A 12446-nucleotide genomic window follows, 5' to 3' on the forward strand; every position below is an offset into this window, starting at 1 on the left:
GCCAATAAACATATGAAAAAACACTCAACGTCACTAATCATCAGGGAAATGCAAATTAAAACAACGAGATATTGCCTTACCCCAGTTAGAATGGCTTTTATTAAAAAGTCCAAAAACAGTAGATGCTGACATGGATGCAGAGAGAAAGGAATGCTTATACACTGTTGGTGGGACTCCAAATTAGCACAACCCCTATGGAAAACAGTATGGAGATTCCTCAAAGAACTAAAAGTAGACCTACCATTTGATCTAGTAATCCCACTACTGGGTATTTATCCAAAGGAAAATAAGTCATTTTATCAAAAAGACACCTGCAAGCAAATGTTTCTTGCAGCACAATTCGCAATTACAAAGGTGTGGAATCAACCCAAGTGCCCATCAATGCATGAGTGGATTAACAAAATGTGATATTTGTATGCCGTGGAATACTATGCAGTCATGAAGAAGGATGAATTAAGGCCTTTTGCAACAATTTGAATGCAAGTGGAGACCATTATCCTAAGTGAAGTATCTAAAGAATGGAAAAGCAAACACCACATGTACTCACTATTAAACTGGAACTGGAACTAACCAATTAGCACACATGCACAGAGGGAAGTATAACTCAGTAGAAACCAAACAGGGGGGAGAATGGAGGAGGGGATGGGCAAAAACCTACCGAACCAGTACAATGAACATTATCTGGGTGATGAGCACACTTATAACCCTGACTCAAGCATAACAAAAGTGATCCTTGTAACTAAAAACATTTGTATTCCCGTAATATTTTTAAATAAGAAATAAATAAATAAAATAGAAAAAAATGCATATGCTCTATGTATATAGAGAATCAAGTTTCCAGACATCATATCTTTAAATCATTGGATCCCAAAGGGAAAGCAAAGTTTCAGAAGAAGGGAAAATACCACACAGTGGAGAAAATAATCATTTTTGTAAGTCTTTATTTTTTAGTTGCTCCTCCCATAGTAATGCACTGAAAGGCATAACAGTTTATACTGTACAAAGCATTTGAAGAAAGTACCTCAACTTGCCGATTATTTCAAAATGAGATTACAAACAAAAAGAAAACAAATCTGGTTCTTCAATAAAGGGAAAAATAACTGAATACAGTCTGTTATTTACTTCTCTCTTTTAACATAAGGTCGGGAACACTTCATTTTACAAATAGGATTAACATGAACATAACATCGCACAAGCTTGCAGACGACCAGCATAAAATATGGGGTACAGTTTTTAATCAGAAGAATCATGCTTTCATGAAAGAAATTATAATCGTTTATACAATTGAATCGATTTCAGTATTACAAAAACTAAGTTGCATCTATTCGTATTTAGTTCATTAAGAAGGAAAACAAAACAACAACAACAAAAAAAGGAATGTTAAGAAAAGCCAAACACCATTTGGCACTCCCCTACACAGGTCGAATCACCTTGGTCCTTGAAATCAGAAGAGGTGTGCCTCAGACGTCATAAAGTAGTGGCTGACTGGAACAGTGCTATTTTAATCAACAAACAACAGTTTGCCAACAAATAAATACATGATACACGCAACAAAAAAAATTAAACATTAAAAAACAGTGACATGATTGTCTAAAATTAAGATGTTATTACAAGGATTTGGCAAACATTCTATTAGTGGTACAGCGGTACTGGTGATGAACAGGTTACTTCACCGACTTAACCTCTTTGAGCATGAACATCCATAGTTTACCATATACACATACCCTTTTTCCCTAGTTTTAAACAACGTACTTAAGAAGGCAAAAGTTAAGGGGGAACAAGTACCCCTGTTATGAGTTTCTATAATTGACTGTGCATTTCATCCAACTACTTCTGTCTTCAAAGGGTTAAATTACATAAAATCTTAACAAAGAAAAGAATTAAATCTGTAATCAAAAGCAACTGTTCTCAATCAGGTCAGGTGATCTTGTACAAAAAGAATTCAGTTTCTATGGAGTGTTCATTCGAATCAATGCCGCCATCTCAATTGCCCCTCTCACCCACCCGCACCCGAGGCAGGGTGAACTGGAAGATGCCTTCAGCCCAGCAAGGTTTTCATTTTCATCGAGTCACTTAAAGTCACATTGATTGATCTTCCAGAAGTCAGCAGCTGCCTTTGCTGTGCAAAACAAAATATCGAGAATAAATAGTTTCTTTTTTCTTTCTTTTTCTTTCTTTCTTTCTTTTTTTTTTTTTATCATTCAGTTTAAGGTCACCAGACTTTAGATGAGTGACCCTTCAGGTTTATAAGGCATTCTGCTCAGCAGTCTTGTAAATAGTCCTACATGAAAGAGCCATGCTGCTGTTGGACTTGGTCCCACTCTGGTCAGCCTTGGGAAGGTCATACGTGGCTTATGGACTGGATGGCGCTGGATTCCGCGGCAGCCCTTGCCATACTGTGCCACACGTTGGAAGAACTGTGGGATGTAGGATGGAGGGACTCCTTGTCGGACAACGACAACATCATAGCATACGCCTGGGGTAAAGAGGAGAGACTCAGTAAATGGCATTGAAAAAAAATCACTTTTTAATTCAAAGAACATCGTTTGCGAGTGTTGGGAAGGGACGAGTCCCTGAGTCGGAGCATCCTTAATGGGGGTGTTTGGTAAAGAGAGGTATATTTTTTTGTCAAAGCGACATGGGATTACTGCTGGCCTTCAGTGCCTAGGGGCCACAAAAGTGACACGTCCTATAAAACAAAAAAATTAATTATCCTACCTAAAATGTCAATAATGCTCCCATTAAGAAACATGAGTCATTCCCCTGCCTACCCATAAATACAGTCATGCATCCACCGCACATGTTCAATTCACCAAAAATATTGTTGTGTGCTTATGACTGAACCTACAAATATTAATAGGGTATAGACCTGCCTTCGCAGAGCTGTGGCCTAGTAAAGGAAACTACTCACACTACGTGACTCCTGCACTTCATAACTGAAAGTGCTGAAGGTGAAGTGACTTGTCCAAAGTCACTTAACTAAAACTTATTTCTGCCCAACTTTTAATCTAATGTCCTTTCTCCAGTTTCCCTCCATGCTTGATATATTCAATGCTGACACCCAAAGACCTTGAAAGTTGAAGTGGATTAAATCAGCCCCATCTAAAAATAAAACAAAACACAAGACCCAACAATGTTCCAACCAATTTGTGTTCAGTGTCTGCACAGCAGAAAGTGCGTGAAGGTGCTCTGTGAGGAAATGCTCTTTCTTCCCTATTATCATGTCAAATTCTAAATAACTGTTCAGAGAATCCCCCATTTACTGCCAAGTAAAATATTCAAATGAAATGTTTGGTCTTGACTTGTGAGTGAACTTTTCACTGTTGATTTGCTATTGTTGGTCTCATCCATTGCTAAACTTGCTTGTCAAAATGCTGCTGAAGTGGAATCATTAAAGTCCTGCCAAAGACATTCCACTCTCTGTAAACAAAGACAAAATGCCTCTGTTGTTAGGCAGAATTTCATCTCTGGGAGTCATGCTGAGACATGTGGCCAGTCTGTGGTTTCTTCCGTAATCATGGCATTCAGTTAGAAAATCTGCCCTTGCAGGCTGATTTTGATTTGCTGGGTCATTGCTCTAAATGTACACATTTGACTTTTATGTATGCAATTTGCCTTCTGGACCTCTACAAAAATCTCACGACCAATTTAACAAATATTTCTTAAGCATCTACTCTATGCCAGGCACTGTGCTAGGTCCTAGAGAATCAAGAATAGATAATACAGAGTCCTTATCTTCTACATAGTTTAAAATATGGCTTAAATGAGCATTGAACTTAAATTATTTATTCTGATTATGTACCTACTTTCAGAGATCAAGATAAAGAATATTCAGAAATAGTTTTAACAAAACTCATTCCAATATTTGGAAAGAGGAAAGAGAACACAGAGAAAATTTTGGAATCCTATGTTTTAATCCTGCTGCTAACCTGCCTCTATTTACTTAGCTGGGTGACCTTGGGCAAGTTCCTTAACCTTTAAAGCTTCATTTTCCTCATATAAATGGGGAGAGTAATAACAGTACTTGCCTCCAAGGGTTGTGGAGGAATTCACAGGCACTAACTTACATAAAGTACTGAGCTCAGTGTGCCTGACATAAATAGTACCGATTATTATGAAATTAATTTTTGTAGGATAGGATTTTTCACAGAAAATTCCACATAAAATGCAGCCGCTGTTGCATTGGTCAGCTATTTTGGATTCAATCACTATAAAAATCACAGATAGAATAAATATATGAGTGTTTAGAGTAAAGCATCTGAGCCATCAGACTCCAGAAAATGGCAAATATAGAATATCTGCCTTTTGTTAATCAAAGGAAATAAACATTCCATACACAAGGATCAGTGCCCAGCATATAACTGGCAGTTAATAGACCACTGAATGAATGCATGAATGAATGGTCTCATGAAATAAAGCCAGTTTGCTAAAAGGCCTAACCATTTTCAAACTAATACATGATGTGATCAAGTAACAAGAAAAATATGAGCTAGGATTGCAAAATGCTAATATTTCTTGTAATGGTAATTGTCAGCCTAGCTGGGCAGGGATTTCACGTCAAAATGCTGGTACTGAAATATATCATGTTCATTATCTCTAGGTTCTCAGGCCCTTTTGCTTTCTATTACATCTGATAGTTTCTGAAGATTTTAGGTATTGTGTCTTATAATGAAAAGCATTTTGTGGAAAAATTAAAAGAAATGTAAAAAGAGAAAACCTGGATCCCCAGTTATTTCTGATCAACTAGAAAGGAAGAATGGGAAATTAAGAGTTAAAAAAAATACTAGCCACCTCTTATGAATGTCTCTAAGTGAAAATGAGATGTCCGCTCTGGCTAGTTTACTTTTAATGTCAAAAACTGAACATTTCATTTTTATCCCCACTGAATCATAGAGCAGAAAGGAATCTTAGATATTATCCTCTCCACCCATCCCCCTTTACAGTGAGGAAATGATACCCATAGTCTTTAAGTGATGTTCTCAAGTTCATGAGGTAGGCTCTGGGAGCTACTCTAGCATAGACATTGGCTGCTTTGACTTCAATTGAGAAAGAACACTTATTTTGCCCACTACCTTACATAATATTTTAGACTTTTTACTAAATTGAATGCTATTTAAAGATTTATATTATTCCATTGACACAATGTTTTCCCCACATTCATTGAGATATTACTGGATTTGCTGTTACGACCACCCGAGAACATCTCAGCCAAATAGGAAATTATTTCTAAATGTGCAACCCAATATGATCACATTGTTTGATGTATCGGGCCACCTGCAAAATGGGCTAATGACTCAAACAATTACACCAAAGTGACCATTAAATATGGTCATTTTGGAAGAATGTGAAGATACTTCATTAGGAGTTTCTTTCTTTTTTTAATTAACCAGAATGTACTATCTGATTAAATGTGGATATCGAACAAAAGGTCCTGACTCCCTTTATTTTGTAATAAAAGAGCTGAGATGCTTTTAATTGGTATTTATGAGTCTTTAAATGGATTTGTTTTTAGTTATGTAATAGAATGTTACAGAGTCCAGTGAATTTGAGTGTCATTAATTTACTCATTCATTCAGTCAATAAAAATTGACAGGTTTTATTTCCAGATGTGCCACCAAGTTGGTGCAGACCTTTGGCAACTCATTTCATTTCTGATCCTCAGTTTACCCTTAAATTCCAAAATTAGATGACTTGTAATTAACTATACAAAACAATTTAATAGACATAGTAAAGGACAAAAAATAGAATTCACTTTCCAAAAATCTTAAAATACAATTATGTTGACCAAAAAAAAATATTCTGAGGTAATATATAAATATTTGCAAATGAACATTACGGACTATATAGAAGTAAGGGAGTTGCAAAGTAAAGGAGAGATCATTGTGGATAGGGTTCGTTATAGAAGATTCTATGAAGAATGCAGCCATATTAATTGCTATGTTTGTTAATTATTTTGGATTTGGTCATAGACAGTAAAGATATGAGTGTCTTGAGTAAAGTATCTGAACCTGTTTGGATTGTAGAATATTTCAAAGATAGAATATTTCTTTTTTGGTAATCAAAGGAAATGTACTTCTCATGCACAATGTTACCACGATGCTATACTGCAGGAAAATATGTACCTGTGATTTGGACTTTCTGTGTAACGGCTGCTTAAGTTCCTCGGGCACATGGGAAGTACTAAAAGAAGACAGCTCAGCTTCAGTATATTGATTATCTTCCATTTTCCCCATTTTGAGGCTATCTGTGAAGTGCCTTATATGATCTAGAGCAGAAAGTCCAGTTTTATATTCTTCCTCTTTATACCTAAAATGAACCAATGGAAAAGCACAGAAGTTTTTTTTTTCCTTTTCAGTTTGTTATCTAATCAAGTCAATTTCATTTGACTCTATCTATGCAACTGACCAACTTCATATTGTATTTGCAGTGTAAAGGAGCATGCATCAGTTATTGGGCTCTTTAAAATATTTATGAATATCATATATTAAAAATATATTTCTTGGCTGGATGTGGCGGCTCACTCCTGTAATCCTAGCACTTTCAGAGACCAGGGTAGGAGGAGTGCTTGAGGCCAGGAGTTCCAGACCAGCTTAAGCAAGAGCAATACCCTGTCTCTACAAAAAATAAAAAAATTAGCCATGCGTGGTGGTGCCCCTGTAGTCCCAGCTACTCAGGAGGCTGAGGCAGGAGGATCGCTTGAGCCCAGGAGTATGAGGCTGCAGTGAGTTATGATGACACTACTGCACTCTAGCTGGGGCAACAGACCGAGACTCTGTCTCAATAAATAAATAAATAAATAAATATTTAAAAATATATATTTCTCTTAGATTTTTAATAACTAAAGTCAAGCATATGGTTGAGATAAAGAGTTAAGTCAATGACTTGTTAACAATGTGAGGAGACAGAATTCATACATTTATAATTTCCATTTTAAAGTAAAGCTAGTTATGATAATAGCACTCACTATCTTCATGAAAATAAAATATTCCCATCAATTTAACTATTTTTTCCATTTAAAAATTTGTCATCTATATAGATTACACATATAGCTAATGAATTGAAATTTATCTCAGTATTTGATGATTACACCAGAAAACTGAATCAATTAGATAACGTTGAAATCTCTATTTTTCTTTGAGTTTTATAGGTAGAGTCTAAAAAGAAACGATTGTATACTTACATAATTTTCATTTATCCTTTCTGTCTTAGGTTAATCAGAGTTCCACAAACACTGATGGATTTATACACTTGTGGATTAAGTTGATGGCCACCTTATCTTCATCTATTTAAAAATGATCCACTGAGTATGCCTTGCTAATTCAAATTTAATTTTTATTATTTATTACTGATAAATTGCTTATCACCTGAAATATTGTTCTAATGGAAAAACAGAACAGCAGGAATTGCAACCGTATGTGGATCTACTTTTGCTTAATTTCTTAAACCACACAAGATACTCACCTGACTGGAGACGTCTTGCAACTCATCTCCAGGGCACTGGCTTCTTCATAGTCATCCTCAGGGTTTCCTTCATGTAAATTACTTGTCACTGGTTCTTTTCCTGTTTTTCCAGTCATATCATTGTCTTCATCCTCCTCATCTAACAACACTTCATCTTCCACTTCTTCATCATCCAATAAATCTGAATTTTGACTGGTCACTAAAGCCTTTTCATCTTTAAAGTGACTGCCATTCATTCTTTCAAAAGCATAAAAAAATGTTCAATTATTCGTCTCATTTTTAAACTTGCAGTTAGCTTTCTTATCATGTCTTTCTAACAACAGCTTAGATTTTCAACACTTACACAGGACATTTTTATTGTTTATGCTTTATGGCAACCATGGGAAAATAATGTAATTTCACAAATGAGAAGATGAAGAAAAAAATAATTGGATGATTATTCAGATTATAAATGGAGCCTCTGGCAGAACTGGAAAAACAATCTCGGTCTCCTATTTCTTATCAGGCTTTGCCTGATAAATGATATTGTTATAAATATAATATTTTTAAAAGCATGTAAGTGTTTTCTCTGCATAATGTACCTAATTACCTTATAAGTACCCACCATTTAAAATAATAGATATCTGGAAAACTCATATCCCTGAGCAACACTGGCAACAGCTTCAATACACATGTCTAAAGTGAATCGAGGAGTTCAATGACAATGTTAAGGTAGCTGCAAAGGACCAACTGGTATTAATATTTACTGTTACTAGGTGACAGTCATGGTATATTCCACTTAGACACACTATCCAAACTTAGAAGTGATTGAGATCTCACTTATTTGTACTATTTTCAAATTAGTTTTGATAATCTGAATCCCAGGGGGACACTGAGGTTGAAATGATCTAGAAATATAAGTGTACAAATATGTTTTGAAGTTTGCTTTGTAAGTATGTCTGATATAATGATGCAAAAGAATATAATATTTTAAAAAGTCATTTATAATATTTTCATTTATGATTGCAAGGATTGTAACATGATTAAAGAGTTTAATTATAAAAAATAGATTAATTACATAGGAATTCCAATTTAATACATTTGAGGGCATTTATAAAACTAGGATAAGCTTTCCAGCTTAAACATGAACACTAAAATATGTGTAAGTTGAATTTAAATTTCATCATACAATTTAAAAGTTTAAATTAAATTACACAGTAACTATACATTTTGAACTTAAGAACAGCTTCTAAATCTCCTCCTTTTAAGGATATGTGATCAGAGAAGTTAAAGCATTTGCCTAAGTTCAGAAAGATTGTTAGGGATCAAACCATCATAGGAATCCAGGTGTTCTGATTCTAAGGCCATTCCTAACCTCTCCATATTGCCTTGCTCCTTCACCTATTTAACTCACACAGAAAACTCGTGAAGATTGTTAAAACAGTCAAGTTCAGTGTTTATTTTATTTTTACTTTTTTTCACATTTTGACAATTTAATGAGTATAAATTTACCACAGCAGGAATCTCCTCCTCAAATATTTAAACAATTAAAATGTAAAGAGAGAAATAAATAAGCATTTTGTAGTGTGAGGCAGGACCAAATTCCTCTTTCACTACTCTTAAGAAATCCACTGCCTCACGTGTCCTAGACTGACAACTGAACTGAAGGAATAGACGGGGTGCTGCTGGTCCAGACTAAGGGAGGGAAATCAGGAAGGACATGGTGGGAGGTGGAATGGATGCATTAGCTGTAGCATGTTTTTATTTAATTTTTATTTCAGAATATTACAGGGGTACAAACGTTTTGGTTACATGAATTGCTTTTGTGCAGTTTTTACATGTAATGTAACTACTTTTCAGATTACGGAAGATCAGGTATCAACAACGTACCCCCATCGCTTTCCCACATACCAGAAATGAGTATAATTCAGATTTCCCAGGGTTAAAAAAATAAATAAATAAACCAATCTTGGATGTGACAGATGCACATAGTAAAAATCCATTTGACCAGAAAGAGTCATATCATTATTATTAAGCTTTTTATATAACCAATCTCTTAACCTCTTTTATCAAAGAATGATGAAAACATGTTTTGCACAGACATAAATTATTAGTTTCCAGACACACTGTCAGCTTGCTTGCATGAATGGATTGAAATTATTATTTTAAAAAATGAAAGAAAAAGTAAAAGAACAAAAGAGTGCATGGATGAAAACCAAAAGAAACAAAAGCCAACATAATTAAGAAAACATATTTGTTAATTATGCTTTCAAATGTGGCAATTTATAGGGGATAAATTATTCATCAAAAGTAGCCTGATAGGAGTTCAGGGGAAAAAGTTAGATGACTCAACCTTCTTATTTTTGTGCTGTTTAGACATGTTGAAGCCAGATGTTGCAGCTATATAGGTTCACATATCTCCAATTAAAGGCTAGAAAATCTGAATAGGCATCTCAGAACCCAAATGGTGATTTTCATTTAATATTTCTTATTCGCATCATGTAAATATCATCATAAAAATTTAAGATCGTGACTGTGTTTCTTACTTGTTCTTACTACTTTGTACTTCTTATCATCTACTCTCTCTCTCTCTCTCTCTCTCTCTCTCTCTCTCACACACACACACACACAAATGGGGAAGTAAAGGGAAAGATAAATCAAACTTCACAATGTTGTAATTATCAGACTTTTTAGAGGCCAGGAAGGATCTTTCTCTCTTTTTTTCCATAGACACACTTTTATACAATTTGAAGAAGTAGTCATATATTTTTATGTTATTTTGGTAATAATGTTTATTTGAAGTTTGCCTTAATGGAGAAACTACCTAAAATATAATAATTAACTTTGACTTTTAATTGCATCAAAAATTGAGAACACTAACCCAATAATACTTGTATGATGAATAATAAACTTGTGTGATGAAAAGTAATGGGACTTTTATTGACTAATTTCATGTTACATTAAAATTTACAATGCAGCATCCTAATTTAATAGGCTACTGGATAATAATATTCAGAAAAGTCTAGTTCTCAATAACAGATATTTAATTATAACTTACAGATAAGAAAAATTGAATCCAATAGTTTTGATGAAATAATGTTGCATTAACTTCGCATGCAAAGCAAGGTCTTAGGTAAGTGTTAATTATCATTATCAACAGCATTAAAAGTTTTTCTTTATTAATTAAGCCATTTATTTTTGAAGTCAATAATGACAAAAAGAAGCCAGTGTACCAGGTCACTAAAAACAAGGCAATCATCCCCACTGAAACAAACAGGCCAGAATTAAATGAGCACCTGCTTAAGAGGACATAAAATAGTGATAGAATCTTAATTAAGAAATCTCACATAGTTTCTGTGTAAAAGAGATTTGAGTGACACTCAATTGCTATTTCATATATAAATACATAGAGATAGATGTAGAGAGAAACAGAGAGTCATAGATTATCTGTAATATATATAATATATAATAGTAACCGCTATTAATCAGTGACCCAACTGAATCCCTGTGGTGGCTTTCCATTCTACTTGTGGAACTTCGAAAAATATTATATTTAGTTATCAAGAGAGGCAGAACAGCATGGTGGTAAAATCATGGGCTCTGGGACCAGACAGCTCAGGTTGAACTGCATTTATTACTTATGTGACCTTCAGCAAGTTATTTAACCTTCAATGTCCCCACTCCTTCACTGATAAAATTACAGTGGATATCTCATAGGGTTGTCATGAGAATTAAATTAATGAATACATGTAAAATGCTTAGAAGAGCATATGGTATTTCATATGCACTAAATATATGCCAGTCATTGGTAGTAGGTATAACAGAAGCGCCACAAAAGTGAGCACAGCAAATGTATTTGGAAACGTATTCATCTCAGATGTCACAGAATTTAAAAAGCAAAAAACAGCTTTACCTCTCCTCTACGTTCCTGGGAGACTGGCTGCTGTGGTTGCTATTTCCAATAAAATTTCGAATTTCTGTGAAGTAAGCATCTTCTTTGTCATCCAGGATCGCACCTGTACTTTCCAGTTCAGAATGAGGCGACGACGTTGCAGTACCTGTGTGGAGCAGAGCACCTTTTATGTCAAAGATTACTATTTATCTAGCAATTTCTTTGGAACCTCATTCCTCAAAACAAGCCCTTTTGAATATTAATAATAGTAACTTTAGGAGGTCAAAACCTCCCCATTTTACCATAATACACATGCCCATGAGTCTCTCGGTAATATTTCGAACCACTGAAATTACGAAGTGTGCTCTCTCAAGGATGTCGTTCCTCTCACCAGCTTTTGCCTACCCTCACTGTGACATGGGAACATTTTTATTCACATGACGAAGATACAGGGAGAGGCAAACCATAGGTAAGTCTTAAATTCTGCTGTAAGAAACTGCATACTCAGTCCTGCATGCAATCAATAACTACTTTTTGCTGCTGTGTTAAAGTAGGTTACAAAATAAATATTGAAGACACACTGAAAATTCCGTAGTCTGATTGGGTGGGGTAAGCCCAGAGGCTGGTGTGGTATAGTATTAAGAGGACAATATTGGATTGCTGATTACAGGGTGACCTTCAGCTTCCTCACCTACAAAAAATTAGAATCATAATACCTGTCTCACAGGATTGTTGTAAGGTTTACATAAATTTACACAATTGTAAGCATTTTATATATGGGTTGAACTTTATGTCAATATTAGCTTCCTGCTATTTATCTTGCCCACAAAGTATCTAAAATTTAATGGATCATCACAATAGTCTATACAAAAAAACAAGAGGTTAGAGCATCCCCTCAGCTTAAAGAAATCATAATCTGGGTCATCAAGTAAGTATTCAACTTTGACATGTTACATTTTTAACTTTTTTTTTCCTGAAATAACTTCAGTGAGAAAATAATACTTGTGTGTTATAAAGGTACACACAGTGAGAGTGTGGCCAGTTTTGTATATTGGATTAGACTTCTGTGTCTAAAATCTAATATTTTAAAACCATGATCACTAGATTCTTGGCA

The 12446-nt window shown here is 34.8% G+C and overlaps 1 protein-coding gene across 8 annotated transcripts in view; it reads right to left on the bottom strand.

Annotated features, from left to right (window-relative positions):
- Window positions 1-927: 927 nt before the first annotated feature.
- The window catches only part of MECOM (MDS1 and EVI1 complex locus), a 535815-nt gene continuing 524296 nt past the window's right edge, over window positions 928-12446 (bottom strand). For 7 of the 8 annotated variants that reach the window (XM_012640213.1, XM_012640208.1, XM_012640207.1 and 4 more), the window contains 4 exons: window positions 11354-11498; window positions 7462-7698; window positions 6123-6306; window positions 2197-2476 (listed from right to left, as the gene is read on the bottom strand). In XM_012640213.1, the coding sequence (XP_012495667.1) occupies window positions 2342-2476; window positions 6123-6306; window positions 7462-7698; window positions 11354-11498 (701 nt within the window). In that variant the 3' untranslated portion in view covers window positions 2197-2341. Of the gene's footprint in view, window positions 2477-6122; window positions 6307-7461; window positions 7699-11353; window positions 11499-12446 lie in introns of all 8 variants that reach the window. The other variant, XM_012640215.1, reaches the window with a different exon arrangement.

This window comes from Propithecus coquereli, unplaced genomic scaffold, assembly GCF_000956105.1.
Source record: "Propithecus coquereli isolate 6110/MARCELLA unplaced genomic scaffold, Pcoq_1.0 Scaffold15, whole genome shotgun sequence".
Taxonomy (NCBI): domain Eukaryota; kingdom Metazoa; phylum Chordata; class Mammalia; order Primates; family Indriidae; genus Propithecus; species Propithecus coquereli.